The sequence below is a fragment of the Drosophila mojavensis genome, unplaced genomic scaffold, assembly GCF_018153725.1.
Source record: "Drosophila mojavensis isolate 15081-1352.22 unplaced genomic scaffold, ASM1815372v1 contig_16, whole genome shotgun sequence".
NCBI classification, from domain to species: Eukaryota; Metazoa; Arthropoda; class Insecta; order Diptera; family Drosophilidae; genus Drosophila; species Drosophila mojavensis.
The window spans coordinates 1116492-1141716 of NW_025318693.1; the positions used below are offsets into that span (position 1 = coordinate 1116492).

General features: G+C 40.0%; 3 protein-coding genes and 1 long non-coding RNA gene across 7 annotated transcripts; 3 read left to right on the forward strand and 1 right to left on the reverse strand.

Annotated features, from left to right (window-relative positions):
* Positions 1-2568: 2568 nt before the first annotated feature.
* Positions 2569-4152, reverse strand: LOC116803725. Its single transcript, XR_006356641.1, has 3 exons — positions 3729-4152; positions 3368-3656; positions 2569-2753 (listed from the first exon to the last, which is right to left on the reverse strand). It is a non-coding gene; the product is annotated as an uncharacterized LOC116803725 (long non-coding RNA).
* A 100-nt stretch (positions 4153-4252) lies between these two features.
* On the forward strand, positions 4253-10243 carry LOC6573787 (neurofilament heavy polypeptide). 3 transcript variants are annotated; one of them, XM_001999810.4, is made up of 3 exons: positions 4253-4689; positions 7830-8216; positions 8279-10243. In XM_001999810.4, exons 1-3 carry the CDS (start codon positions 4527-4529, stop codon positions 10048-10050), a joined length of 2322 nt encoding a protein of 773 aa, XP_001999846.1. In that variant the 5' UTR covers positions 4253-4526; the 3' UTR covers positions 10051-10243. The 3 variants fall into 3 exon arrangements, with proteins under 3 accessions (XP_001999846.1, XP_015022617.1, XP_043863210.1); XM_015167131.3 differs by having other exon boundaries at positions 8282-10243; XM_044007275.1 differs by having other exon boundaries at positions 8285-10243.
* A 2002-nt stretch (positions 10244-12245) lies between these two features.
* LOC6573786 (xaa-Pro aminopeptidase 2) lies at positions 12246-20259 on the forward strand. Of its 2 annotated transcripts, none has more exons than XM_015167130.3 (8): positions 12246-12374; positions 15717-15903; positions 17207-17280; positions 17348-18022; positions 18086-18198; positions 18492-19204; positions 19268-19336; positions 19404-20259. In XM_015167130.3, the coding sequence occupies exons 2-8, from the start codon at positions 15837-15839 to the stop codon at positions 19832-19834; spliced, it is 2142 nt and encodes a 713-aa protein (XP_015022616.1). In that variant the 5' UTR covers positions 12246-12374; positions 15717-15836; the 3' UTR covers positions 19835-20259. The 2 variants fall into 2 exon arrangements, with proteins under 2 accessions (XP_015022616.1, XP_001999845.1); XM_001999809.4 differs by having other exon boundaries at positions 15720-15903.
* A 585-nt stretch (positions 20260-20844) lies between these two features.
* On the forward strand, positions 20845-25052 carry LOC6573785 (beta-mannosidase). Its single transcript, XM_001999808.4, has 10 exons — positions 20845-21124; positions 21382-21528; positions 21599-22115; positions 22184-22271; positions 22333-22507; positions 22565-22675; positions 22739-23224; positions 23284-23915; positions 23976-24158; positions 24213-25052. The coding sequence occupies exons 1-10, from the start codon at positions 21007-21009 to the stop codon at positions 24483-24485; spliced, it is 2730 nt and encodes a 909-aa protein (XP_001999844.1). The 5' UTR covers positions 20845-21006; the 3' UTR covers positions 24486-25052.
* Positions 25053-25225: the final 173 nt, after the last annotated feature.

Genomic DNA, 25225 nt, shown 5'->3' on the forward strand with positions numbered 1-25225 from the left:
TCATAGATCCCGGTAAGTGAAATATTTAAAAATTAAATTATTGCTTTATGGAAACGTAATTACGATATTTGAATTTCTCGATACGCGTATCCAGTGTGCATCCATCTTATTTATTTTGGTTTGTGCGTAAAGACAGGGTAATGAAAGACTTGGATATGCTTTCGCTTTTTAATTGATCTGGACTGCCGTTTTGTAAGCTTTGCTTTGAACTTGAAACTCGAAATTCGTAATTCGAAATTCGAAATGGTGTACATCTGCATAATGTACGCGCACACAGCCCGAAATATCGGCCTTAAATCAAAGGCTGATTCAACTTTTCCCTGGGACAATGAGTTGACATTTCACTTTTCACTGCGAGTGCTCTTGCTGTCTGATAAACTTCACCATTTCTCGGTTTTTTTTTTCAATATTTATTTTGGTCATTTTCAGCTGAAGACTATACGAATCGAGTCGGGCTGTACGCATTGCATTTCCGGCCAGGGTTAGCCCTTCTACTCGGTTATCGCATCAGCACCAGCCAAAGAGCTGCCTCTCTATATACATATATTTACATATGTAAGAGTAACTGCATTTGTATGCACATACATACATAATCCGATGCAGCTTATCAGCTGCAGCAGGGGCAACCGCGGCTGCCGGGTCATAAAACGAAAGTGATTGATGCCGCTTGGGAAAAGACCCGATCGAGGCCTTGGCTGCAGCAAATAATCCGCAAAATGGCTAAGCACAGCGCTAATCTGGCGCTAATTGTTTCTTAATGTGTTTATGAGTCCAAGTCAAGTAGAAAGAGCAGGTAGCTGATGACCATTGCCAAGAACCATTTAACTGTTGCCCATCCTGGCCGGCAACTCGGTTCGCTTCTCTAATTACAATTATATATAGCTTAAGGTATTTTCCGCATCGGTCTGAGTCATAAGACACGGCAATGCCACAGCTCGCTGACTGGCTGAGCAATTGCCGATCGTAAAATGCTGTGAGCACTGCGACAAGCAAAAAGTAAACAATAAAAAAAAAACAACAACAACTACTACTACAGCAGCAACAACAACAACGACAACTCGCGCCTGCCACCGCCGTCGCCATAGACAACAACAAAAGGAACACTGGAGGGTTTTGGAGGAAGTAGCCAACGGTCGACAGTCGTTTCCATCTCCGTCTCATCGTCATGACTAAGGAAAACCAATTGATTCCTTCCTGTTGCTTGGCTGCGCTACAACAAGCGATCTAAAAGAAAGAAAAAAAACGTACACGAAATCTAAATATTTAACGACTAAATTGAATCTGAAGGCGCGCTCACATTAGTCAAATTTTTCATGCCACGACCCGGGCTTACCTGCTGCCGCCATAATCAATAAAACATAAACAGTGGGCCGACAAGCTGTGTCGAGTCGAGTTAAGTCGAGGCAGAAGCAGAGATTCCCGACTGCGACTGCGACTGCGACTGCGAGTCCCCGAGTCCCCGAGATCCATTGAACTGGCCGCATCACGTAACGGCGAATGTTACAAGGAAAACCTACTCAAACAACAACATCAGCAACCAACACACACACACACAAAAACAAAAGAAAGAAAAACACATAGCTACAACAAATGTATGTAAATATATTTTTGAATACACTGGAATTAAAAAAATAATTTTCTACTACACTGGAGAGATGTTGCCTATTTATATGTGTATATGCTTACTCTATAATTAAATTATTAAAGTTATTGAAAAGTCTGAGCAGCAGCATTGTGTTTCGAGGCAAACTCTAATAAATGAGTTCTTTTCAAAGAATAATAATAAATAATAAATAATAAGATTTAATAATTTGAACATTCAGAACGAATATGTAAAATTATAGCAGTTAAATAAAATTTCTTAATAATTGATAATTGGAAGATTTATTTATTTTCTCTCAAAAATTTCGATCCATTTAATATTTTAAACATTCAATAATTCGTAATTTTTTAAGAGTCCCTCGAGTTTCGAAATAACGAGAGTAGACTATATATGTATTTTTATTATTATTAAATATGAATTTGGGTTATTACAAAATTGAAAATCAATTTATATACATATATGTTTACATTCTTATTAACTGTTTATTTCTTTAAGTGTATTTAGGTATATATGAATAGTTCCATACATTTCGTCGTCAACGTCATCGTGTTTGTCGTCAGTGTCGAAAGTTTATCGAGAAGTTTCAGTCTGGCCATTCTGTCCGACCAACCAGTCAGTCATTCAATCATTCAGTCAATCAATCAATCAGCCAGTCAACTTGCACTTAAAGACCCCCATGGAACACAGCTTGCAGGCGAGTTGAGCGCACTTGAATCACCGTTGGGTTGATTGACTTCATTGGGTCTGAACGAAGAGCTGGAATCAGATCATTGATAGAAGTTCGAGCTGAAATTATATGGGATGGAACGCGTTGAATGCAATCTATAGTTAATCTATTTATGTGTATGTCATTTAATATGAATTTAATTATGTTGCTTACACGTGCCAGATTTTGATCTCATGTAATTGGAAAATTTTCAAAAATGGATTTCAACATATACATATACATATATATCCCTACATACATATGTATTAAATTTTAACAAACCCATAATCGGACATCTGCTAGTTATGTGAAGTGCGGTTTATGCGATGTTTGTCATTTTGTGGTTGCAGTTGTCATGTTGCATGTTGCATGTTGCTAACCACTGAGCAATTTATCTTGCTTGATGATCCAAGTGGACTCATAACAAAACCATCTTGTGGTTATCTGCTGAATGAAAGTTAAGCAAATTGGGTATGCTCTCAAATTTTACAATTTCAAAATATTTAGAATTCCTTCAATGTGTTATATAATGCTATTGGAAATTATTATATATTCATAGCTTCTGAATTCATTATAGGCATAAGAATGACTATATTATTGCTAGAATAATCTTACATTCAAATTATTTATTTCACAACTTAAGAATATATATCTATTCATAATGTGGTTTAAGTCTGAATTGAATGGAAACCTATTTCAATGCCAAATAGGCAGACAAATAGTAGTTAGATTTGGTTTTATTGGGTCATTCATACGTTTATGTGGAGCACACTTTAATGCCTTTCACATTTAATGATATTATTAACATATTCTCCACAAGGGCACAAAAATAGCACTGTGCTAGATAATAATAAAAAAATTATTTTGAAAGTTTATGTAATGCCTGGTCAAAGAGCATTAAATAAAATGTAGTTAAGGCGAATAAATAGGTTCAATCAATTTGAATTAACAGATATCGCACAACGTCACATTACGATTTGAATACAGAAATATATATGTATGTACATACATATATGCATTTATATATTTGTATGTATGTATATGCTACTCGAACGTACATTGTAGCTGCTGCTGTTTACCGTTTACCGTTCCATTCCTGGTTCATTGCGTGCTACAGCTGATGCTCAATGCGGTGGCTGGCCCGAAGCTGTTTCTTCCATTGTTCCTGCTCTCCTTTGTATGGAGGGGTTTTTGTATTGTGTCCAATAAACAATACAAGTACTGCGAAGAGGCTGCGGCGAGAGACTGAAACTGCGGCACGACGACCCAAGTGTCCAGCACAAAGTGCGTAACAGCGAATTGGCTACCTACGAAGCTGAAGAGGCTTTCATGATGAAGAGGATGATGCTGGTGATGATGATGATGATGTAAAGTATATCAGCTTGGGCCCTGCAAATATGTTGGTACACATTGGCTTACCCCACGCAGAAGCTTGATCAGAGGGGTTCAACGAGTTCTATGGCGCTTACAGGCACTTATCAGACCAACACAAGCTAAATACACACATACACACATGTATACACACAGTAGGCCCACTCAGAAGCCGTATGCCTGCCTCTGCCCTATTATTATCCAAAAGCAAATAAATGCAAGGCAGCTTCGCCCAAATGGTCGCATGTTGATGGATCTGCCAGGCAGACAGACGGGTATAGGGGCCAACAGGCAGCCGGCTGACGGCAGCGACAGAGGCAGCGGCTGCAGCAGAAGCAGAGGCAGAGGCAATGGCAGTGGCAGAGCCATAGCCAGAGGCCGAGGCACAGACAGAGACAGAGACAGGGATAGTGATACAGAGACAGAGACAGCGACCTACACGACAACGTCAGCGTCATCAATAAACGACGGACTCTTGTGTGTGGTGTGTGGTGTGCATTGCCTGGCAGCAGCACAGAGCACAGGCAGAGGCAACAAAATTCCAGAGCGCACGCGTTCTCAACTTTAGTTCTTTGTGAGTGGCCAACGCGTTCGGTTCGCTGCATGGCCTGAGTCCAAGTCGAAGTCGAAGTCGAAGTTGAAATTAAAGTTGAAGAGAACGTGAAAGTGACAGCTGAATAAGAAGAAGTGGGAAAGAACAGACAGAATCTTTTTCTCCCTCTCGCGCTCACTGTCTGATATTAAACTACTATAGAAGTGTGCGTGTCGTCGATCGGTGTTTGGGCCAGTTTTATTCGGACGAACGCTGCAACAAGAAACGACAGAATAATCAATCACTCATTCAACATGGCCATTTCGAAGAGCCATCCACTGGACAGCTGCAAAGCCGTTCCTGGCAGATGCTACAACAGGAACAGGCCACATGCCCCCGCACATGCGTCGTCTCAGCTGCTGCCGCTGCTCTTTATGATGCTGGCTGCGATGCCTGCTCCGTGCTTGGCACTGACTTGTAAGTACTCGTATCAGATACGCCAACTGCATCAGCTGCGGCTGTGAACTGCGGCTGCAGCTCAGCTCTGCAGCTACTTCATCTTCATCGTCATTATGATGGTTGGCGTAATAAACTTGCTGTTGTAGTTGTTAGAGCTTGTTGTTGTTATCGCTGGAATCGCTATAGGCCTTTGACTTATTTAGCTGCAGTAGCAGCCGCAGCAGCCACATCATTGCCATTTTCCTTCTTTTGGCTTTTGTTGGTGGCATAATTCAAAAGAGTCGCGTTCGTGTAATTGTGCCACGGAAGAGGCGCCGCCAAAGCCACAACAAATCTCCAATAGCTTTCGGGTGTCATATAAATGGCCCCTCGCTAATCGCAACCCGATCCAATCCAATCCCAGCACCGTGCGAAAGTTCAATAATATTTAGTAACAGGGCAATTGAGACGAGTGCAGCGCTCTGGGTTCAAGTTGTGCGATAAAACTCAGATAAGCGGAGCCGTTCAGATAATTGAGTTTGATTAGCTTCACGGGAAGGAAGGGGTCAGCCAATATACTCTCAAAACTCATGCCATGACTGAAAACTAAATTCTTAGAAAGCACAAATTTAATGTTGAATATCATAATGATGATGTACATATAATATTTAGGTTTTCACATTTCACATTTAGATTGCTCGCCCCATCTAAAATAACAACACAATACAAAAGAAAGCAGACCCATTGTATATAGAAGCTTCTGGTAGCGAGCAGCTCGAACAATGGAACCAAACGCAATAAAATGATTTAGCTGCTAACCGCACTCTCAAAGGACAGATGTCTTTGAACTCATGTACAAGCAGCTCTTTCTATATATGTACATATAAATACGAATATGATTAGATTATGCATATTCCTCAGTGAAAAATTACTCTTAGAAATTGTACTTTCCTCATTATTATTACTCAGCATGATCTTCAGCTAAGGTCGGGCTATATTTCTGCTGGTATCCTTGTTAATCAGTCATCAGCCTATACACATATATATATGTATGTGTATATATGTACTTCTTTACTTGCATATTGCGGAAGTTAAGCGCAGTTACAGATATGCTTCTATATTGATATGCGGCTTGCAAAGCGAAATTTTTGCATCGCATTTCCGCTTGTATGCTTAAAAATTATCATTGATACAAAAACTAACGGCATTTCAACGGCCCTAAAAAAACCAGAAATGTTGATATAGTCAGCTTTTATAATTCCTCGCGTTATGAGTAAAAGTTTCCATACGATTTCCGGTTCCTTATTTTTTACGCTTGAGACTAAGATCTTAAGAAGCAGTCATTAACATTGTAGCTCAGTTCTTTGAATTTTTTATGTTAAGAATTAATAGCTTCTTTAATTCAAAAATATGTCAATCATTGAAATTTTCTAAAGAGTCTTATGTATTTAGAATGTGTAATTCACAGAATAGAGAAGTAGAAACTGAATAAATTTGAGTTCCAAAAGTTTCCATTGGATTTTTCGGCTTAAGAGACTTTAATAAAAATTAGAGCAAAGGCTTATATATTAAGCTCTTATATATTCAAAATTTAAAAACTCATGAAAATAGAATAGAATAGAATAAATAAAATCACGCATATAAAGAAAGCGAGCAGAAAATAAAACTTGTTGGGCAAATAATAATGGATAATGTCATCTGTAATTAAATGATTTATTCAAACTATTTAGGAGACAGGATATTTCTGTGTAATATTCGCTTTTACACATTGTAACAGTGAAACATATGTATGTACGAGTGTTTTCCCACCTATAAAACATGCCACACAACATGAGGCCATTTCAATGCGTCCACAAAGATAATTTTTAACACACATACACACAAATATATATATATGTATATATACATTTATAAAAGACTAGACTGGAAGAGGCAGATGACACTGCTCCGGTTCAGGCAACTGCAGCAGCCGCGGCAGTCGCTGCAGTCGCTGCAGCCGCATCAGCGGGCGGTGCAGCAGGCAAAGAAAACTGAGTCGAAAATCGATTTCTTTTATTTTGTGTAAATGCCATTTCATTTGGATGCTGTTGTGTCTTTGTTTTTGTTTGTGCCGCATGGCTTGTCCCATTTTAAGACATTTAGACACTTGGTCGCTGCCGTTGTTCGTTCTTGTTATTTTTGTTACGAGGCGTTCCCAAAGGGATTGGAGTGGATGTGTGTGGATGTGGCAGAGAAATGGTCATTGAGCCCAACGTAGATGCGTATCTCGTGCAGGGTAGTAGATAACTAATTTTCAATTTCCACGAATGCAGTTGCATTCATGTGAAGCATGTTTGTGAGCCTGTGTGTGTGTGTGTGTGTGTGCGTCGGGGAAGAACAATCGAATCATAAATAAAGCAGCTACTTTGGGCGACTGCCTGTTGGATGGGGCGGTCTGCCGAGTCTCGTTGGTTTGTTTATTGTGTTACTAATTTGGGATTCCTCGATTTTTTTTCTTGTTTGTCTGTGGTTGTTGTTGTCATATGTGTGTGTTTGGAATTTTAATCACTGCATCGCGGACAATTGGACGCATTTTGAATTATGAGGCGCGGGCGTTTTTCTGGACTTGAATTTGGGTTGCTCGTGACGTCGATATGGACATGGACATATGCATCTAGATAGGTACTGCACCGGAATGAGGAACGACAGCCGAACATTTTCTGAATGGAAATGTGTGAGAAAATGTGAGCTGCTGATGACGGCGATTATAGCTCTGTGGATGCATACAAATGCATATATGTACAATATATACATATATTTATATATGTATGTATATGTATTTGTCTGAATGGATTGGGTTGGGTTGTCGTGGCCATAAAATGATAATTGACGCGCGTATGTGATGGCAGTTATATTAGTTTACGATTTGGTTAAATGGCATGTTTATCAAGTTTGTAGCGTCTTAGCTATTAATGAAATGTCTATGAGAATGCATCTCGTGCATTTCTATTATTTATAATATTTTTGTTGTTGAATCTTGAATTGAGTGGAGCAGGGAGAAAGTTGAGCTGGTGAAATGCAGTTCTTAATGCTTTTCCATTATGAATTTATTATGATAACGTATTAATTATAACTATCAAGATCACACATGAAATATAAGCTAGTTTTATTTATTTATTTATTTTCTACTTTACTTTTAGCCGAGTCAACAACCCAGCTGGCTGTTGACATTGATGAAGTCACCACGGCAAACCCACCACTGCTGCCGACGAGCGTAGCCAATGTTGATCCCCATCCGACAGTTGTTGCTGCTGTCAACGAGACGAGTGTTCGGCTCGAGGCCGAAGAGGCTGCTGCCGCTGCCGCTGCTGCTGCGGCTGCTGCTGCTGCTGAAGTTGACGACGATGTTGAACATAACAGCTTTGTTGCGCTTGGTGGCGAAGGCCTGGAGCAGGGCATACGCAATGCGGTGAAGAGTGAGGTAGAGTCGGAAATCGAGGCAGACTCCTCTGTTCTCGTGGCAACCATACAGGTTAACAATGAAGAAACTGAGCCGAAAGCAACAAGCAACAACAATGAGCAAACAGGTGGGTTTACTTTTAAAAACAAAACATAAGCGAAAAAGTACTAAATGACTACTTTATTTCAGAAGCAGCTCAAGGTGTACGTGAGCCAAAAACTCTAGATGCTGAAGCTAACGAAGCCCCAGTGCAAGTTGAAGAGGCTAAGCAGATTGAAAATGTTGAGCAGCCCGCTAAGGAAGAGATAGCAGTTGAGGCTGAGCAAGTTAAGGAAGAGAAAACAGCAGAAACCGAAACGGCAGCGGAAAAGAAAGAGAATGAGCAACCACTAGCAGTAAATCAGCCTGAAGTAGCTGAGTCAACCACGCCAAAGGTCGCGATTGAGAGCGATTTGGTGGGATCTGAGAGCAGACCGTTGCCCAGTGTAACCAGCGATCTGGTGGCCGTAATTTTTGATGAGAACCGTGCAATTACGGAACAGCCCATAACAGAAACCAATCTGTTAGCCTTGGAAAAGGAACATGAAGTACTGCTTAAGGTGGTGACAACACCGCCACCCACATTTGAAGTGCCCAAGCATCAGGTGACCAAAAAACAAGGTGTTGACGATTTGCTGCCCATCGATATTTCAAAAGTAAATGTGGAAACACAGGAGGAGCCACAGGCAGCACCAGATGTAAAAGAAGAAATTCAAACACCGAAGCCTGAATTAGTTGAGAATACTAAAGATGAGCACAATGTGGATAATACTTCGGAGACACCAGTTCAATCAGCTCAATCAGTTCCTGCATCTCAACCCGTTCAATCAGTTGAGTCAATTCAATCAATTCAAGCAGTTCAGCCAGTGCAGCCAGTTCAATCAGTCAAATCGGCAGTTGAATCCGTTGAATTAAAAGAATCAGTGCAGTCAATTCCATCAGTTCAACCAGTTCAATCAGCTCAGTCAGTTCAACCCGTTCAATCAGTTCAAGCAGTTCAATCAGTTGAATCAAATCAATCAACTGAACCAGTTCAATCAGTTCAACCAGTGCAGTCAGTTGAATCTGCTCAGCATGAAGAACCAGTCCGAAATGACGTTGAAAGAGAAGGCAAAGAATTGAATGTACAACCTGCAGCACCAAGCACTGCTCAGCCGGTTCATGTGGTATCAACGGAGCCAGCAGTTCAAAAACCAGTTGAAGAATCAGTTCAAGAGTCATCTGAGGAATCGGAAGAATCAACTGAAGATTCTGTCGAGCCCACAGAAGCTAACAAAGAGCAATCGGCTGCCGCTGAAATAAAACCGGAGGTTGAGCAACCGTCCGTTGTAGCAGTTGAGTCCAGCTCTCCGAAATCCGTGCCACCAAGTGAGCCCAGCTCAACAGCCTCCCCAGTCGAAGCTAAAGCTGAAGCAAGTGATGATTCTGCCGAAGATGAGAGCAGAGAGGAGAGCGAAACAGAGAAAACTGAAACGGAAACGGAACGCATCGTTGTCGAGCCAGTTGAAAAAGACACATCCGAGGAGTCTGAAGAGCAGTCGGAAGAGGAGCCAAAGGCCAAGGCAGAAGATAGCACTGCAACGCCTCTTGTCTCGTATCCGCCACACAATGCGGGTCAAACATTTGATAGCAATTTGGCCGATGAGCGCAGCGCTCACCTCTCACTGGCATCCAGCAGCCGCTCCACCCTAATCATTGCCCTCTGCTCTGGTACCGCCGTCTTATTCATTGTCATCTCGTTGGTCATATTTGTGTTGTCTTTCCAACGTCAACATGGTACGCTGGACATTGAGATGCAGGAGCAGCGGTTGGGCAAGGATGATCTGGACCAGGAGGATGCACAGATGAAGCTACTCGATGTGGATCTATCGCCACCCGTAATCATTGCCATGGGCAACGAGGAGACCGATGAATGTCTTTAAGTCTTCAACACAGACTGCTTCTGGTGCATTGTATATATTTTCTACTTTTGAGATTGAGCTTTTTTTTATCAAATGGAGCAGCATCAAATACTCGACCCGTCTCCATATGCTGGGTCCAACGTTTGCCGACTAGAGCACGATGCAAATGCGTAAAAAATGACAAAACGAAAACAAATAAAAAGAAATAAATTGCCATATTGTTTAATTATAATTTGACACTATTCTATAAGTTTTTCTCTGTTCAAGACAATACAAAATTATTTATCTTTAGTAATTTGGTCTAGATTTAAGAACACTTTTATTGCGACTCTGATAAGAAGTCAGAATAAATATTTTCGATTTATGAAAACCCACAAATAAATATCTTTAAATTCACATTGCATAAGATAAAGTTAAAATCAATTAAAAAATAAATAAAAATTTAAAAATATTTTAAGAGCAGCCTGAAAGTATGCAATTCCTTTTTTCAGGAAAGAATACCAGAAGCTTGACAATTCGTTATTTTGAATTTTGGTTTTAAATTCCAGCAATGTGAATGTTCTTAACATTTCATTGACTTGTTTAATTGATTGAATTTCCAAAACTATGTACAAATTTATTTGTGATATATATATTTTATTTTTATATATATTTTATTTTACATATATAATATCATATATGATACAAAAATCGGAAATGAAATATATATAAATCTAATCACATATATACATAATATGCAATTTAATAAATTATAATTTATTGAAGTTGATATTTCTGTATATTATTACATATATATGTATATATATTTTTTTTAGAGAATTTGTCTCAAATAAACAATAAATTAGACGTTAAAAGAAAATTGTTTGCTTTGAATGCAGCCGATTATTCCATATTGGTGAACAGCTTTAATTAAAAACACAAAAAGCAAATCATCGCTCTGCCCCAATAAAAACTTACAGAGGTCAACCAGAAATGATTGAAAACTTTGCCGCTTTCAAAAACCCGCCAACGCACCAAAGCGACTAATTGCATTGGATTAAAAGCTTTGCCACATCGGCGCATCAAAGGCGTATTTTAATTGACTAACAAATGAGAGCACGATCTATTGAACGATGCCATAAAGAATCGAGAGAGTGAGAAAGCTCGAGGGCAACGACAATTGTTGCTCGATGCAGCATAATAAATATAAGGCACATGTGGAACATTTCCATGCGCCATCACTATTGACAGCAGCAAGAGAGGGAGCGAGAGAGAGAGAGAGAGAGAGTAGATTACAGGAGAGGAAAAAAGAACTTACGCTGCCTATTTGATTGAGTCTTCTGTGTTTTAGCGATATTGTTGTAGTTGTCTGATGAGCTTAATGGGCGAAATGAAGAGGCGCGCACATCACCATCGACATCGGCATCGTGACTGAAGGGAAATAAACAAATTCATTTTGAGATTAAGAGACTGCGGATGGCCAGTCTTTCTGTGTTGAATTTTTGTTTATGTGCTCTTATGCAATCGCCTGCACAGTGGTTGTTGAATTATTTAATTGCCAAAACGAAAAAAAACTTTAGATTTCTGTCCTATTGATCATTGTCAATTTAAAAGCAATAAAATGTCAATTGACAACATAATTTTCACAACTCTAATTCTAGCACTGGCAATTGCAAAATTGTTGAAAATAGTTGGAAGCCCAACACATACACGCTACGCCAATCCGGCTTCCCTGTCAGAGACGAAATGTAAACCACATATAAAAGTTATAAGCACATACAATAAAAATTGTCAAGATTATGTTACACAAACAAAAGCGAAGGCAGCGCATAAAGGAAATGCAACTACTGTGATGCAGCTAAGCAGAGACGCGTGTTTTTTTCACAATTTGCTTTTTAACCGGCGGCGTCGACGCCAGCGGCATTGTCATTTGCTTGTCTAATGCGCGTCTGCCGTTAGCCAAAGCTCTCGCTCACGCGCCTCTCGCTCGACTTGTTGTTGTTCTCGTTGTAGTTGTTGTTGGATTCTCTCTCCCACTGTTGCGTGCGTTCAAAATAAATTCTATTTGAAACGAATTAAATAGTGGTATGCATGAATGCATGAGCATGGGTGTGTGCGTATGTGTGAGTCGGTGTTAGTGTATGTGTAAGTAGTGTATGCGTTCGCTCGTATGAGCGTTTTTTCATCTTTCACATTTGAAAGCACAGAAAATAGCAAACATGAAACATGTTGTTCAGTTTGCTTGTTGCTCTGCACGCGTGCGGTTCGCCTTTGGCTTTTCGCTCGTACTCTGTCACTCTCTCTCCCTCTCTGTCTGCTCATTCTGCAAGCGAGTCGTGTGAACATATTCTGTAAAAACTACAAAGGTAGAATACCAGATATATTCTAAAATGCGGTTGCTATTTTAAACAGCTGTGCAACGTTGACATACGCGTCGTATACGTACTATTCCACATTATAATTCAGCATTACAAAGTGCACAGCGTGTAATTATTAATGTTTTACACACTATTTGTCACTCTTGCATCAAATTTGCCTGTTATACAAGGATTTTGTTGGATTGTGACTAAATTTAAATGGAAATTTAAGATCTATGAAACGGGTTGTTAATTCTGAATATAAAGTGAAACAGTTAAAATATTTAAAAAATAAAACCTGACAATTCTCACACAAAAACATTTTGAAAAGAAACAATGAATACATTAAAATGAGATCAGAAGTATATATAAACGTATTTAAAGGAAATTAAATTTATTTGATAAAATCTTTAATCTAAAATAAATATAAACTGTTTCCAGAAGTGATTATCCTAATCCAAATTCAAAACAATTGACAATTAGTCATTTAGTATTTTCAAAACATAGTTGAAACATTGGAAGATTATTTTGTTAACAATATATATATAGGACCTAAGCATTCATTAGATAATTAAATATTTAATTGAATTTTGGAACAGCTCATACTAGTATATGTATGATCTTTAGTGCTGATAAATGGAGTCATTCTAAAATGTTTGTCACAATCTAATGTTGTTGATAGGTTCTAAAATTCTATAATCCATGGCCTTGGTTCCGCACAATATCACAGTCTTTCCTTATTGTGTAGAAGCATATTTGCATTTTCAATATATACGCAGAATTAAAAAAGAATTTGTAAGATAAAATAAGTAAATATACTCGTATGTTTATGTTGTGCATATATATCCTATATATACATTATATTGTTTTTGGCACAATGTTTTCTTGGCTTTATGCGCGTGAGTCACCTGTGAGTGTGAGTGTGAGTGTGTTCTTGGTTGTTAGTCGCGGTCGCGGTCGCGGCATTGCAATGAAATTGAAATTGAAATTGAAACGAAATGCATTGGATCAACAGCTAAAAAACAAACAAAGCATAAAATAAACAGCATTGCAGCTTCTTTGATACAATGCCCCTGCACTACACAAACAGAGCGCGTCCATAAATTGTCTGCCTTGTTTTCTGTGTTGGCCTATTTGTAGTGCAGGTGTGCCGCTTTTCTTAGGATAGTGGATATGATTATCTCATTAAATGTGTAACGCAGCAAAGAAAGGGTATATTCATCTATGACAAGTTAAAATATCCAAATACGGATATGTCTATATCAATAAAAAGTTACCACAAATACTTTATTTCTTATAGAATTAACAGTGGAATATAGTTTTTCAAAGTATATATGTACAATTCCTACACTGCTTCGAATAAAGCATAATTTTACAAAGCAAGGTTATAAATACTGTTAACGAACCTTGTTATCGGAAAACTTCCTATAACTGCTATAGCCATATTCTGATTTTTGTCTTTGTTCATATGTAACGTTACCACAAATACTGCTCATATACCTAGAAGTAGTATCCGAATTACCTATATTCAAGAATGTCTCATAAGAAATTAAAGTTTATTACGAAATCAACTGCCATATTATAGTATATCTAGCTACAAAAGTATATAAATGCCTATAAGAAAGCGTATTCTATCTTCGGCTTACCAATGTCAGTTGTAATTTTTGTTATTGTTTGCGCTTTGCTTGTTATGTTTTATTTGTAGTTTATATTTTTTTTAACAACTAACCGCAATGAACTTCTAAGGGCAGGCAGTCAGCCAGTCCGCAGTTCCCAGTTGGCAGTTGGCAGTCAAAGTGTAATATGAGCGCATTTATCATGGCGATTGTTTATATTATTGTTAAGCTGGCAACTGTTTAGCATGCAGTCAAGGATATATGCACATATAAGAGTTACACAATTACACATATTTAAGATGATAGCTCGTGTTTCCCATCTTGGCTGGGCTGCCAAAGCCAAGCACATAATTGCCAAGCGGGGGTGTTGTGACAAAAACAAAAGTTGGCGCTTTCACATTTAAGTAGTTATGAAGTGTGCGCCCACAAGTTGTTTGCATTTGTTTTATTTATAATTAATAGCAATTTTCTCTATGGCATGTTGCCTTCAATGCAATTGCTGGAATTGCTGTTGGCTGTTGGCTGTGGGCAGCATTTGCTGTGAGTCGTGCCAATTCTGTAACAATGAAACAAGGGCAACCGCAATGAAAGCAACAATATCAATAATATATAGCAACGCCCAGAGACTCACTTCAAGATCATTTGAAATGCAAAACACGCCTGCTACTATCCGATTGATACAATCTTATCAAATTGTCAAATTATTGCAAAAAAATATAAATAAATAGAAAATAATTTAACTGTCGATATATCGAAATTGTGAAATGCATATCACGCAGCATTTGAATTGAGTTTGATGGGCATAAATAGTCATTAATCGCCATCAATCACGATCAATCAACTTGCTTGCCATCTCTGATTGGCGGGCAGATCGCCACGACAGATGACGAGCGTTGCGCTTCCCTTTGAGCTGCCTTCTATGGCACATGGAACTTGGCGCACGCCTATTTCAGTTCCAAATGAATGATTGGTTCGAAATATATACAATATATATATGTGTATGTACGTATGTATATACGCACACAGTCTGGGATTGTTTTGCATATGTAAACATAGAGCTTGGCTCATTTCCAGCATGAGTAGCAAGTTCTTTTTTATGCCCGCCTTTACGCTTGATCAATTAAGAGAAAACAATTAAAAGTTTCGTAAAAACTACCAAAATTAGATCTAAACAAAGCAAAAAACCAAAAGGAAACAAAACTGGTTGCCAAATTTTCGGTTTTCCAAAAATGAAAAATAAGACACACACACATACATACACACCGATCGCAAAAGAACGGAAGTTATAAATACAAAAATAGTCTGATATCATAGTTATTTTTGCATATATACACGTAGCAGCTGAATGAATGAGTTATAGCCGCTGAGCCGTTGAGGGAATATGTAGCTAGAAGTTGCAATGTCCAACGAGTCGCATATCAATTAGTAGAAAGCGCCAGAGCCAACACCCAGATGGCTAGGAATAAGAGACATTGTTGTGTGGTGCGGCACGCCCACTGCAATAAGTAGAACGAACTGGAAAAAGACAAGTAATTTAATGAAAGTGAAAAGAAAGCACACACACACACACTCATACATATACTCACACTTGTACACTTTCCGGTCATTAACCGGAAAAGTGCAGTGCCCTGACAAATGGCCATTAAAGATGCCAAGCTTCCACTGCATTCCATTTCCTTAGACCATAGCTCATGCTCATTAATTGCAACCATTTGATTTGTTTACACCAAAAAAGCAGAAGCAGCAGAAGAAGAAGAGTACTATTAATTTTTGCTGGCCAAAAAACAAACAATTCCCGACCGTCGGAGCACTAGTTTTACGCTCTGGGGAATCTTAAGTGCAAACACAAACAACTATGACGACAGCCAAATGGAATTGGATTTGGATTCGGATCTGCCGCCTGGCACTGAGCATCTTGCTGGGTAAGTACTTGTACTATTTTGTGGTTTTTACATTATTTTATGTTTTTACTTGTTGAAAAAGCAAATTCCATTTTGCACATGGCTATGGCTAAGGCTATTTAAACTTGAAATTCGTAATATTAGCAACGACCTTCGCCATTCAAACAGAAAATTTCATGAGTCTAGAACTACAGATGCTTCATCAATTGAGGCATAATGTCTAAATTTAAACATCCAAAACGAATCAAAAATCAAACATGAACATAACTGAGTGCAGAAATATGCGTATGAATATTCAAATATTCCACATAATTCTCTTCAATAGCAAAAACTAATTCGGTACATATGAATATGCGCCTATTAACAGGAAACTTAAATTCATATATTTTCTCTTTAACCAAAAAATCTAAGAAACCTAAGAAACTGAAAATATGATGAAACACAAATACACTTTCTTTGGGTTTTTAAGCTCAATAGTGAAATAATATTGAACATTTATTTATTTAAACAATATTTAAATCAAAAATATCGTATACAAATATTTTAATATTTTATAAATATGTAATATATTATTTATAGAGCCCTTTAATTAAAAAAGCTAACAAGGTAACATTTTTAGGCCTATTGCAAACGTTATGACCAAGTTCTTATACCTCTCTCTAGCTAAAAGTTTAATAATAGAAATTGGGACCCAGCCTGTCTGTGGGAGGGGCCATAAATCAATTCATGCTCTACATAAATATCTAAGTATGTATGCTCTGGACTGAGCAGAAACCATAGAGAACTTGGTTCGGTTGCTTTGACAAATCGCACGTCAGCGGTTGGACAATATTTTGGCAATGGAATGGCCGTCAGTCACTTGTCACAGCGGAAGTCTCGCTGGGCAATTGTTCAGGTCCGCACGGTGAGAATACATCATATTACGCATACGCAGCGTGGCCAGTGGGTGACTCAACGCGGACGATGCACAAATAATCAGTGTTGAAAGCAAAATTGAAATTGCAATTAATTTTAATATATGTATGTATACTTAACGGTGTATTGAAGCCAGTACGCTTGCCTCGACATCTCAATCTTGGCCAAAAATAAACATACGCCGACGCGGCCAAGTGAATTTTTAGCGAGCGTGGGAAATTTGCTTGGATCACAGAAAATAATATTGTGACGCACTTGTTGCTATTCTTAGGCATTTATAGTTCGTCTAGTGGGGCCATTAGGCGATGGGCAAACATATTTCAAATCAAATGGCAATAATTTTAACGTTATTTATCAACATTCCTTTCACGTATTTAACATTGTTTTTTATTGCATTTTCTTTTGATAGTTCTGTGCGTCGCTGCGGCAGAGGCACCTGTCGGCTATCGACGTGAAATTTGCGAGCACCGCAAGGGCAGGCCGGTGCGTATGAACTAACCCCGGGATTATCGATCCGTGAATGCTAATGAACTGCGCCCTCTATTTGCAGATGCAGCCCACCAACATGTATCGCAGCCGTTTGCTGGCGATGCGGGAGCAAATGCTGATTCGCGCCACACTTGAGGGGCCGGAGATCTATGGCTATATATTGCCCTCCACAGACGAGCATCTGAATCAGGAGGTGGCGGTACGCGATCAGCGTCTGCACTATCTCAGCGGCTATACGGGCAATCGGGCCGTTGCGGCCGTAACTCAAGGTGGCGCCGCCATTTGGCTGGAAAAGCGCTTTGTGCAGCAGGCGGACGGAGAGCTGGACTGTGATTGGCAGATTTTTCTGGCCGACGGCAATGTCAGCATTGCCAGCTGGCTGGGCAGCCAGGTGCGCATGAACAAACGCATTGGCGCCGATCCACAGCTGGTGCCGCATCATCTATGGCTGACCTGGGAACGTGAGCTGGCGGACAAGTTCTTGAAACTGATTAAGATCAATATCAATCTGGTGGACATGATTTGGGGCTCTGAGCGACCAGAGACGCCCAAACATCATGTGATCCAAGTGCAGGCACGCGACTTTGCTGGCGAGAAGTGGGAGGATAAAGTAACCGAGCTGCGTCGCCGACTGGCCCATCTGAACTGCGACGCCATGATTATTACGTCGCTGACGGAAATCGCATATCTATTTAACATTCGAGGCACAGACATTCCCTACACACCTGTGGTGAAGGTATGCCCCATTAGACATCAGACATTATTTTCCCAGACCTACCTAACTTTTGTTTCCTTTTAGTCATTTGCTATTGTCAGCCAAAAGGACATTTTCTTCTATGTGGACCACGGCAAGATCAGTCTTGGCATTGATTTGCACCTGCGCACCGATTGCTACAACGACTTGTGTGTCAGGTGAGTTACGAAATAAAATGGATTTACTTAGAATCAATGGATTGATAAAGGCATTTAAGTATTTTAAGCAGATGGATTATAAATTAAATATTTTTGTATACAATACATATGTGTAGACATTATTAATATTTTATATTTTTATTTATTTATTTATTTATATATATATATGTATATTATTTTATATTTATTTTATTACATTTCTTTTTTTCGTACGTATTAAACATTTATTTATATAATATAAATATTATATATCTTTTATCTTTTCACTAATACACTTCACTCATTCTCTGCAGGATTAAGGAGTACAAGCACATATGGAGCGATATACGAACCTATGTGCAAATCTGGAGGCGCATCCTTGTGCCAGCGCCTTGCGTCCAGGAGCCGGGTGCCTCGGAAGCCATTTATTCGGCCGTGCCTGCCAACGTTGTCGTAGAGCACATTTCGCCAATTATTTTCATGCGCGCGCAGAAGAACTCGGAGGAGCAGGAGGGCATGCGCTTGGCACACATACGCGATGCCGCTGCTATTTGCGAGGCAATGAGCAACTTAGAGGCCCGATTCGATACGGAGCAATGGACCGAGGAGAAGATCAAGTACGAGGTAGAGCTCTGGTTGCTTTCGCAGACCCATGCCAAGGGCCTGTCGCTGCGCACAGTGATCGCCTACGGCGAGCACTCAGCCCTGCCCTACTACATCTCCAACAATCTGACGGACATTGAAGTCTCTGACCAGAGTCTGTTGGTCATCGAATCCGGCGTGCAGTACTTGGAGGGCACAACGGATATGTCGCGCACCTTTATTTTCGGTGAGCCGACGCGCGATATGAAAAGGGCGTACACAGCCGTGCTAGCGGGCATTCTGCACATATCGGATCTAATATTTCCCGCTTCGGTGAAGCCATCCGGGCTGGACAGCGTTGTGCGCGCCAAGGTGTGGCACGAGATGACCGACTATCCTCAGGCAACAGGTCATGGCATTGGCGCCTACGGCTCTGTCGAGGAGCGTAAGTGTGAAATGGATCAACTATGAATCTCCAATTTGACTAATCAATGTATTTGTCATGTAGCTCCCATCTCAGTGGCCTACGGACAGAATAACAGTTTCCATTTCAAGCAGGGCTACTTCTTCTCCAGTGGTAAGTAGCTGATGCATACCCTTCATTAGAATATCGTCCTGACCAATTATTCATTTCCTTGATTTAGAGTCTGGCTATTACAAACGCGATGATTATGGCGTGCGCATCAAGAACGTGCTGGAGGTGTTGGACACCGGCAAAACGACGACCAGCGGTGAGCACTTTTTAGCATTCCAATCTGTCACCCTGGTGCCCTACGAGCCGAAGCTCATCGACGGCACCATGCTGAGCTCGGATGAGAAGCGCATGCTCAATCGATACAATGCCAAAATACGTAAGTATATTGGCGCCGAGCTGAAAAGACTTGGCAACATGAAGGCCTTCTACTGGATGATGAACAAGACGCGACATGTGCGGGAGTACCTGACCGAGGATGAGTACCTGGCAGCGATGGGCGGCGGCTGTCAGAGCTACCACCATGCGCAGCTTCCGTTGCTGGCGCTGACGATGGTGATGATGATTCTGCTAGCATTCATTCACTCAAAGTGGCAGCTATAGATGCGATCTAGACAAATGTGTGTGTGTGTGTGTGTGTGTGGGTGTATTGTGTATGCTTGTGTAAGTGGTCGGGTGTAATTAAATAGTTTTAGTTAGCAATGCAAACAAAAGAGAGAATCCGGGACTAACCATAAGGAAACACCAATATTAACTGTTAGTATCTAGTTAAGTTCTTTGGCTTGATCCTCAAATTCCATGCGCACTAAGCAGCCAGCTGCTATGAACTTAACATGCTTAAGCAAAGGCATTAATACAATGCAATTCTTAAATATCAAAAATAATTAACTAAAATAATTCACCTAAAATATCTGTTGAACTTCTTTATATTATAAATATTAATGAATAAAACAATTTATACCTTAGTTAAGAAAAATTGATGTATATTTTTCTAAATGTGATTAAACGTACAATTTATTAAAAATTTATGAAAATTGTGTTTTTAAAATACATAAGTAAAAGGTTTTAGATAAATCTATACCTTTAGATAAATCCATACTTATATGCAAATATATGCAATGGGAATTGATTCAAATATTCGCCAATTAAAATATTTATAAATGTCATTAATATCACTGCAATAAACTGGAATATTCGTATATAAGACTTGGTCTGAAGACAAGCATATTAAGATTAACTTAATTTGTAGGACCAACATAGTTACATAATATTATTCTGTTCACTTAACTCATTGTTTTACTAAAATACATATTTTAATTGTAATTTCTTTGAATTCAATATTTGCTTTATTTTCATATTAATCTGTTTTGATTTTTAATTGATAAAGGAAATGAATGGCTTTAAAAGTCTAAATGCACATTTAAAAGTCAGTCTCCCCTCTACACAGAACTGATTTTGGGCCACCTGAATTTCGCCGCATGTCTAAATTTGACGCTGTGGTTTAATTATGTTAGGCTATATCCACGCAGCGCAGAGCCAATCTCACCACAGCCAATCGTGCTGATAAGCTGTCAATAAATGGGTCGAAATGTTTGTAGAGTTTGCCAATGATTCAGTTATTAACGTGACGCCGAATCGATACATTGTGCTCGGAAAAGTGTGGCAAATAAATTGAAGAAACGTCTACATCAGTGATAAGATTTCAAACAATAACAAAGCGCATACAGAAAGATGTCAATAAACCAAATGCGACGCTGATTGAAAAGAAAGAAATCATGCTCAAAATAATAAACTTGTTATGCTTTATTGTGCTCGCACTGCCGCAACTGGACGCGAGGAAGGTGCAAGTCAATGAGTTGTCCAAGGACTGGACCTTGCGGGAAGCCAATTCCAGTGAGTATTTGGAGTAACAGTTTTACCTTGATCGGAGCTATTTCTGGTCTATATGCGTTTGCTGAGTAATATCAAATTAGTATTGAAATTCGCATTGTTCCCGGCCTCCCCAGCGTTGTATTTGTGCGATAAGATAAAGTATTTGACGTTGACTTCGATTTGTTGCTGTCAAAGCTTGGGCAATTAATTGGTTGTAAAATTCTTTAACTGCAACTTCAGTGATTTGGGAACGCTTTATCATTGTTTTGTATTTTCAGCGAAGCAATTTAAGGTTGCAAAATTACCTTCCGGCGTTTATACAGCTCTTAAGGATGAATATGGAGATATACTGGAGCCGGGCAACGATGTAAAGCTCCGTTGGATTGCGAACAAGACGTGGATCTACAGCACAACGTTTGATTTGGGTTTGAGCAGCCTTGCAGATTCCCTGTTTTCATGGTTTTCCTAATCTTCTTTACGCATTCGAATTTCTAGCTGACGAATCGGGCCAGGACAGCTTAGTCAATCTGACGTTCCATGGCATTGATACGTTGGCCAAGATCAGGTTAAATGGCGAGCTTCTGGGCGAAACGGACAATATGTTCGTCCGGTACTCCTACTCGGTGGGTCATCTGCTGCACTTCATCCCGAAACATAATCAACTAGAGATCGAGCTGCTCTCCCCGCTGATAGAGGCAAATGCACGTGCCATGGAACTGGAGCAGAATGGCAATAGTGCTCCACCCAGCTGTCCGCAATCTCGCGGCGATGTCGAATGCCATCGCAACATGTTGCGCAAGATACAAATGAGTTTTGGTGGCGAGTGGAATCCTGCCGCACTGTCATCCGGCATCTGGAAGCCCGTTACCATCGAGTACTATACCGTTGCAATATTGCGAGACGTCGACGTGGCGATCAAGCGTAATGACACCCACTGGACAATGGACTGTCGTGCTTTCCTAAAGACACCCGATGCCGAGAATTTCTATGTGCAACTTATCGTGTATGCCAGGTAAGCGGGAAACTTAAAGCTAGAAAATTAGCCAATATATCATATATTCATCTCTCTCACGTCTCTAGCGAACTATTGGATGAGCCATTTATCGTAGAAGAGAAGCATCTTACCTATGCCTCACCCACCCTGGAGTTTCAGATTCACATACCAAAAGTACGTAAATACGTTCATAGGCAAATATGAGCTGCTTTAATTTGTCACTAACAATGCTTAGGAGAGAGTCAAGCTCTGGTGGCCAAATGGCTATGGGAAACAGCAGCTCTATCCCGTGCTGTTCGACTTGAAGGGATATCGCAGCCAGGGCGTTCCCAGGTTAAACTTACGAACTGATTCTCAAAAGCTGCTGCATATTGGCTTTCGCACCATCGAACTAGTGGAGGATAAGGATGGTAGGATCATTTTGAGTCCAAAGCAAAGTGTGACTAAATACATCCGTACTATTTCAGAGAGGGGTAGAACATTTTATTTCCGTGTTAACGGCCATCCCATCTTCATGAAGGGTGTGAATTATGTGCCGGCTCACACCTTGCCTGAACTATCAGCCGATACGGAAAAAGGTGTGTGATTGGCACCCGAGTAAGTCAATGGAATTCCATAATAATAAGTCCGTTTATTGACAGTGAAACATCTTTTGAAATCGGCCTTTGATGCCAACATGAATATGATTCGAGTCTGGGGTGGTGGCCTCTATGAGTCGGACTATTTCTACAGCCTGGCTGATAGCTATGGGCTACTGGTATGGCAGGACATGACCTTCACAAAGGCCACCTATCCCATCGATGGTAAGCGCATGGCTTCCATGCGGAAGGAGGCAGTGCAAAATGCCCAACGAATCGCCTACCATGCCAGCCTGGCTCTGATTGTGACCAACAATGAGATCGAATTGTATTTGGTGAAGAATCGAACTGATTTTGGAACCGAAGCGAAGCGCCTGGAGGACGAATATAAGCTGCTCTTCATGGGCAATCTGTGCGCTGAGCTGGACATAATCTCGCGGAACGATTTTAGTCCGCGACCAGGTCCCATGATTTCCACGCCTTCGCTGGGCGTAATCGAACCCGGCAAAGAGCTAGCCAAGGATCCGCAGAGTCCAAACTATGGCGACGGTAATCATAATTATTTTTTTAGTAATTCCAATTATAATAATTCCATTTTATGTCTGCAGTTCACCTCTATGAAGATGAAAGAGACGCGCTTGCACAGAATATTTATCCACCGGCTCGCTTCGTCTCTGAGTTCGGCTACGCTAGCCTGCCCATGCGCTCGTCCTGGCAACGTCTGCTTGGCGAGGATACGAGTGATGCGAGCCTAGCGGCTTTAATACGCCAACGTCAGCACGATCCCAAAGGCTTTATACCACTACTACGGCAAATAGCCTACCAGCTTCCCTTCACACTTCAGAACTGGGAGGACAACATAGACGAGTTCATCTACTTCAGTCAGGTGTCACAGGCGATGACCACCAAGTTGGCTATGGATGTCTTTCGAAGCAGGCGTCGCAACTATGAGACAATGGGTGCTCTTATGTGGCAGCTGAATGATGTTTGGGTAGCGCCCACTTGGTCCTGCATAGATTTCTTCGGCAACTACAAGATAGTCTACTATTGGGCCAAGGAGTTCCTGGCATCCACTAATATCATTGTACTATATAATGATGCCCGAGATCAGCTGAATATAACTGTAACTCGCGAAGAACATATGGAAAGTCCCGATGTGAAGCTCTATAATATTTTTATTAATACATTTCTATGGAAAGACATATTCTCCAAAAAAGCTATCGCTCGAGCCATCGGTTTAGTAAGCCTTACAAAAAACCATATATATTTTTAGTGAATCAATATTGCCTTATTTTTGTAGCGCTCTAGTGCCATAGATCAGCTGGCCATACCTCTGGAGTCTGTCCTTTACGAACACCACTCCAAGCAGGAAATTTTCTTGGAAATTCTATTAAGGGATGAGGATAATCGAGTTGTGGCTAAAAACTATTTCTACCCGGTGCCGATTAAGGATATTGTTGGACTGAGAGATCCGGAACTTACGGTAAGCCCGTACTCAATATTCTTACACTCTCTTATAACTTTTTTGTCTAAACAGCTCGAAGTTGTCGGTGTCGACTGCACCAACCCAAACCTGAACTATGCAAACAGCTTCAGCTTGCGCATTACCGTTAAGTACCCAGCCCTGTTCGTCTACCTGGAGCTGGTTGATCCGGAACTTGCAAATCAAATGCACACTTTCTCAATGAATGGGTTCACACAGACGGTGCCGGTGCAAAATATCTACTTGGACTTCAAAAACGATTCGTCTTGCTTAAAACTCAGTGCGGAGCAGATCGCTGTTAAGACCATGAATCAATATATGATTTGAGTGGTATATGACCAAATGTATATACACATTTATATACACATCGACTAGAAAATGATTTTATATAAAGAATTTAAAGCTTGCTCAAGAATCTGATTCAAAATGCAATGTCTAAATTTAACATACAAAGTTTCTCAATTTTTGTGCCCACGCCCCTGACTATAGATAGCTTTGATTCTCAATACGAAATTTGTATGGAAAGTGTTTTGCTCTGCGGATAAACGAAATATTCCTGGAACATAAAATAAATCCTAAATGCTTGCTTATAATGCACAATACCCATCCCATATTTTTGTTTATATACGGTTTTCATGCTCTTCTCTAATCTATTTGGCAATGTTGATAAGAAACACTTCAAAATGCCTGCTAAACACATTTGTAGCTAATTAAACATATTTGCTTAAATTTCGGAACATAACAGATCAAAATAATGGGTATCTCTCAGTCGGGGGCACTTCAAAATTATAATTATTATTTAATGTAATCTGGAAATGTAATTATCTCAATAAATTTCATCAGATCCATGTCCTTACTTATAAATTGATTGTCATTAAAGTTATATATATCCAATTTTGTTTGCTCAGGGTTAAGGGTATCTCCTAGTCGAGCTGCCGCGTGTCAAGAGCACTCTCACTCTACCGCATTCACGTGAGGCTTTCCAACAAGTAAATATATTATATTGGAGTGCTGTAATCAAATCTAACAATGACGAGTGGACACTAATATTTACTTAAGTTTTTTTA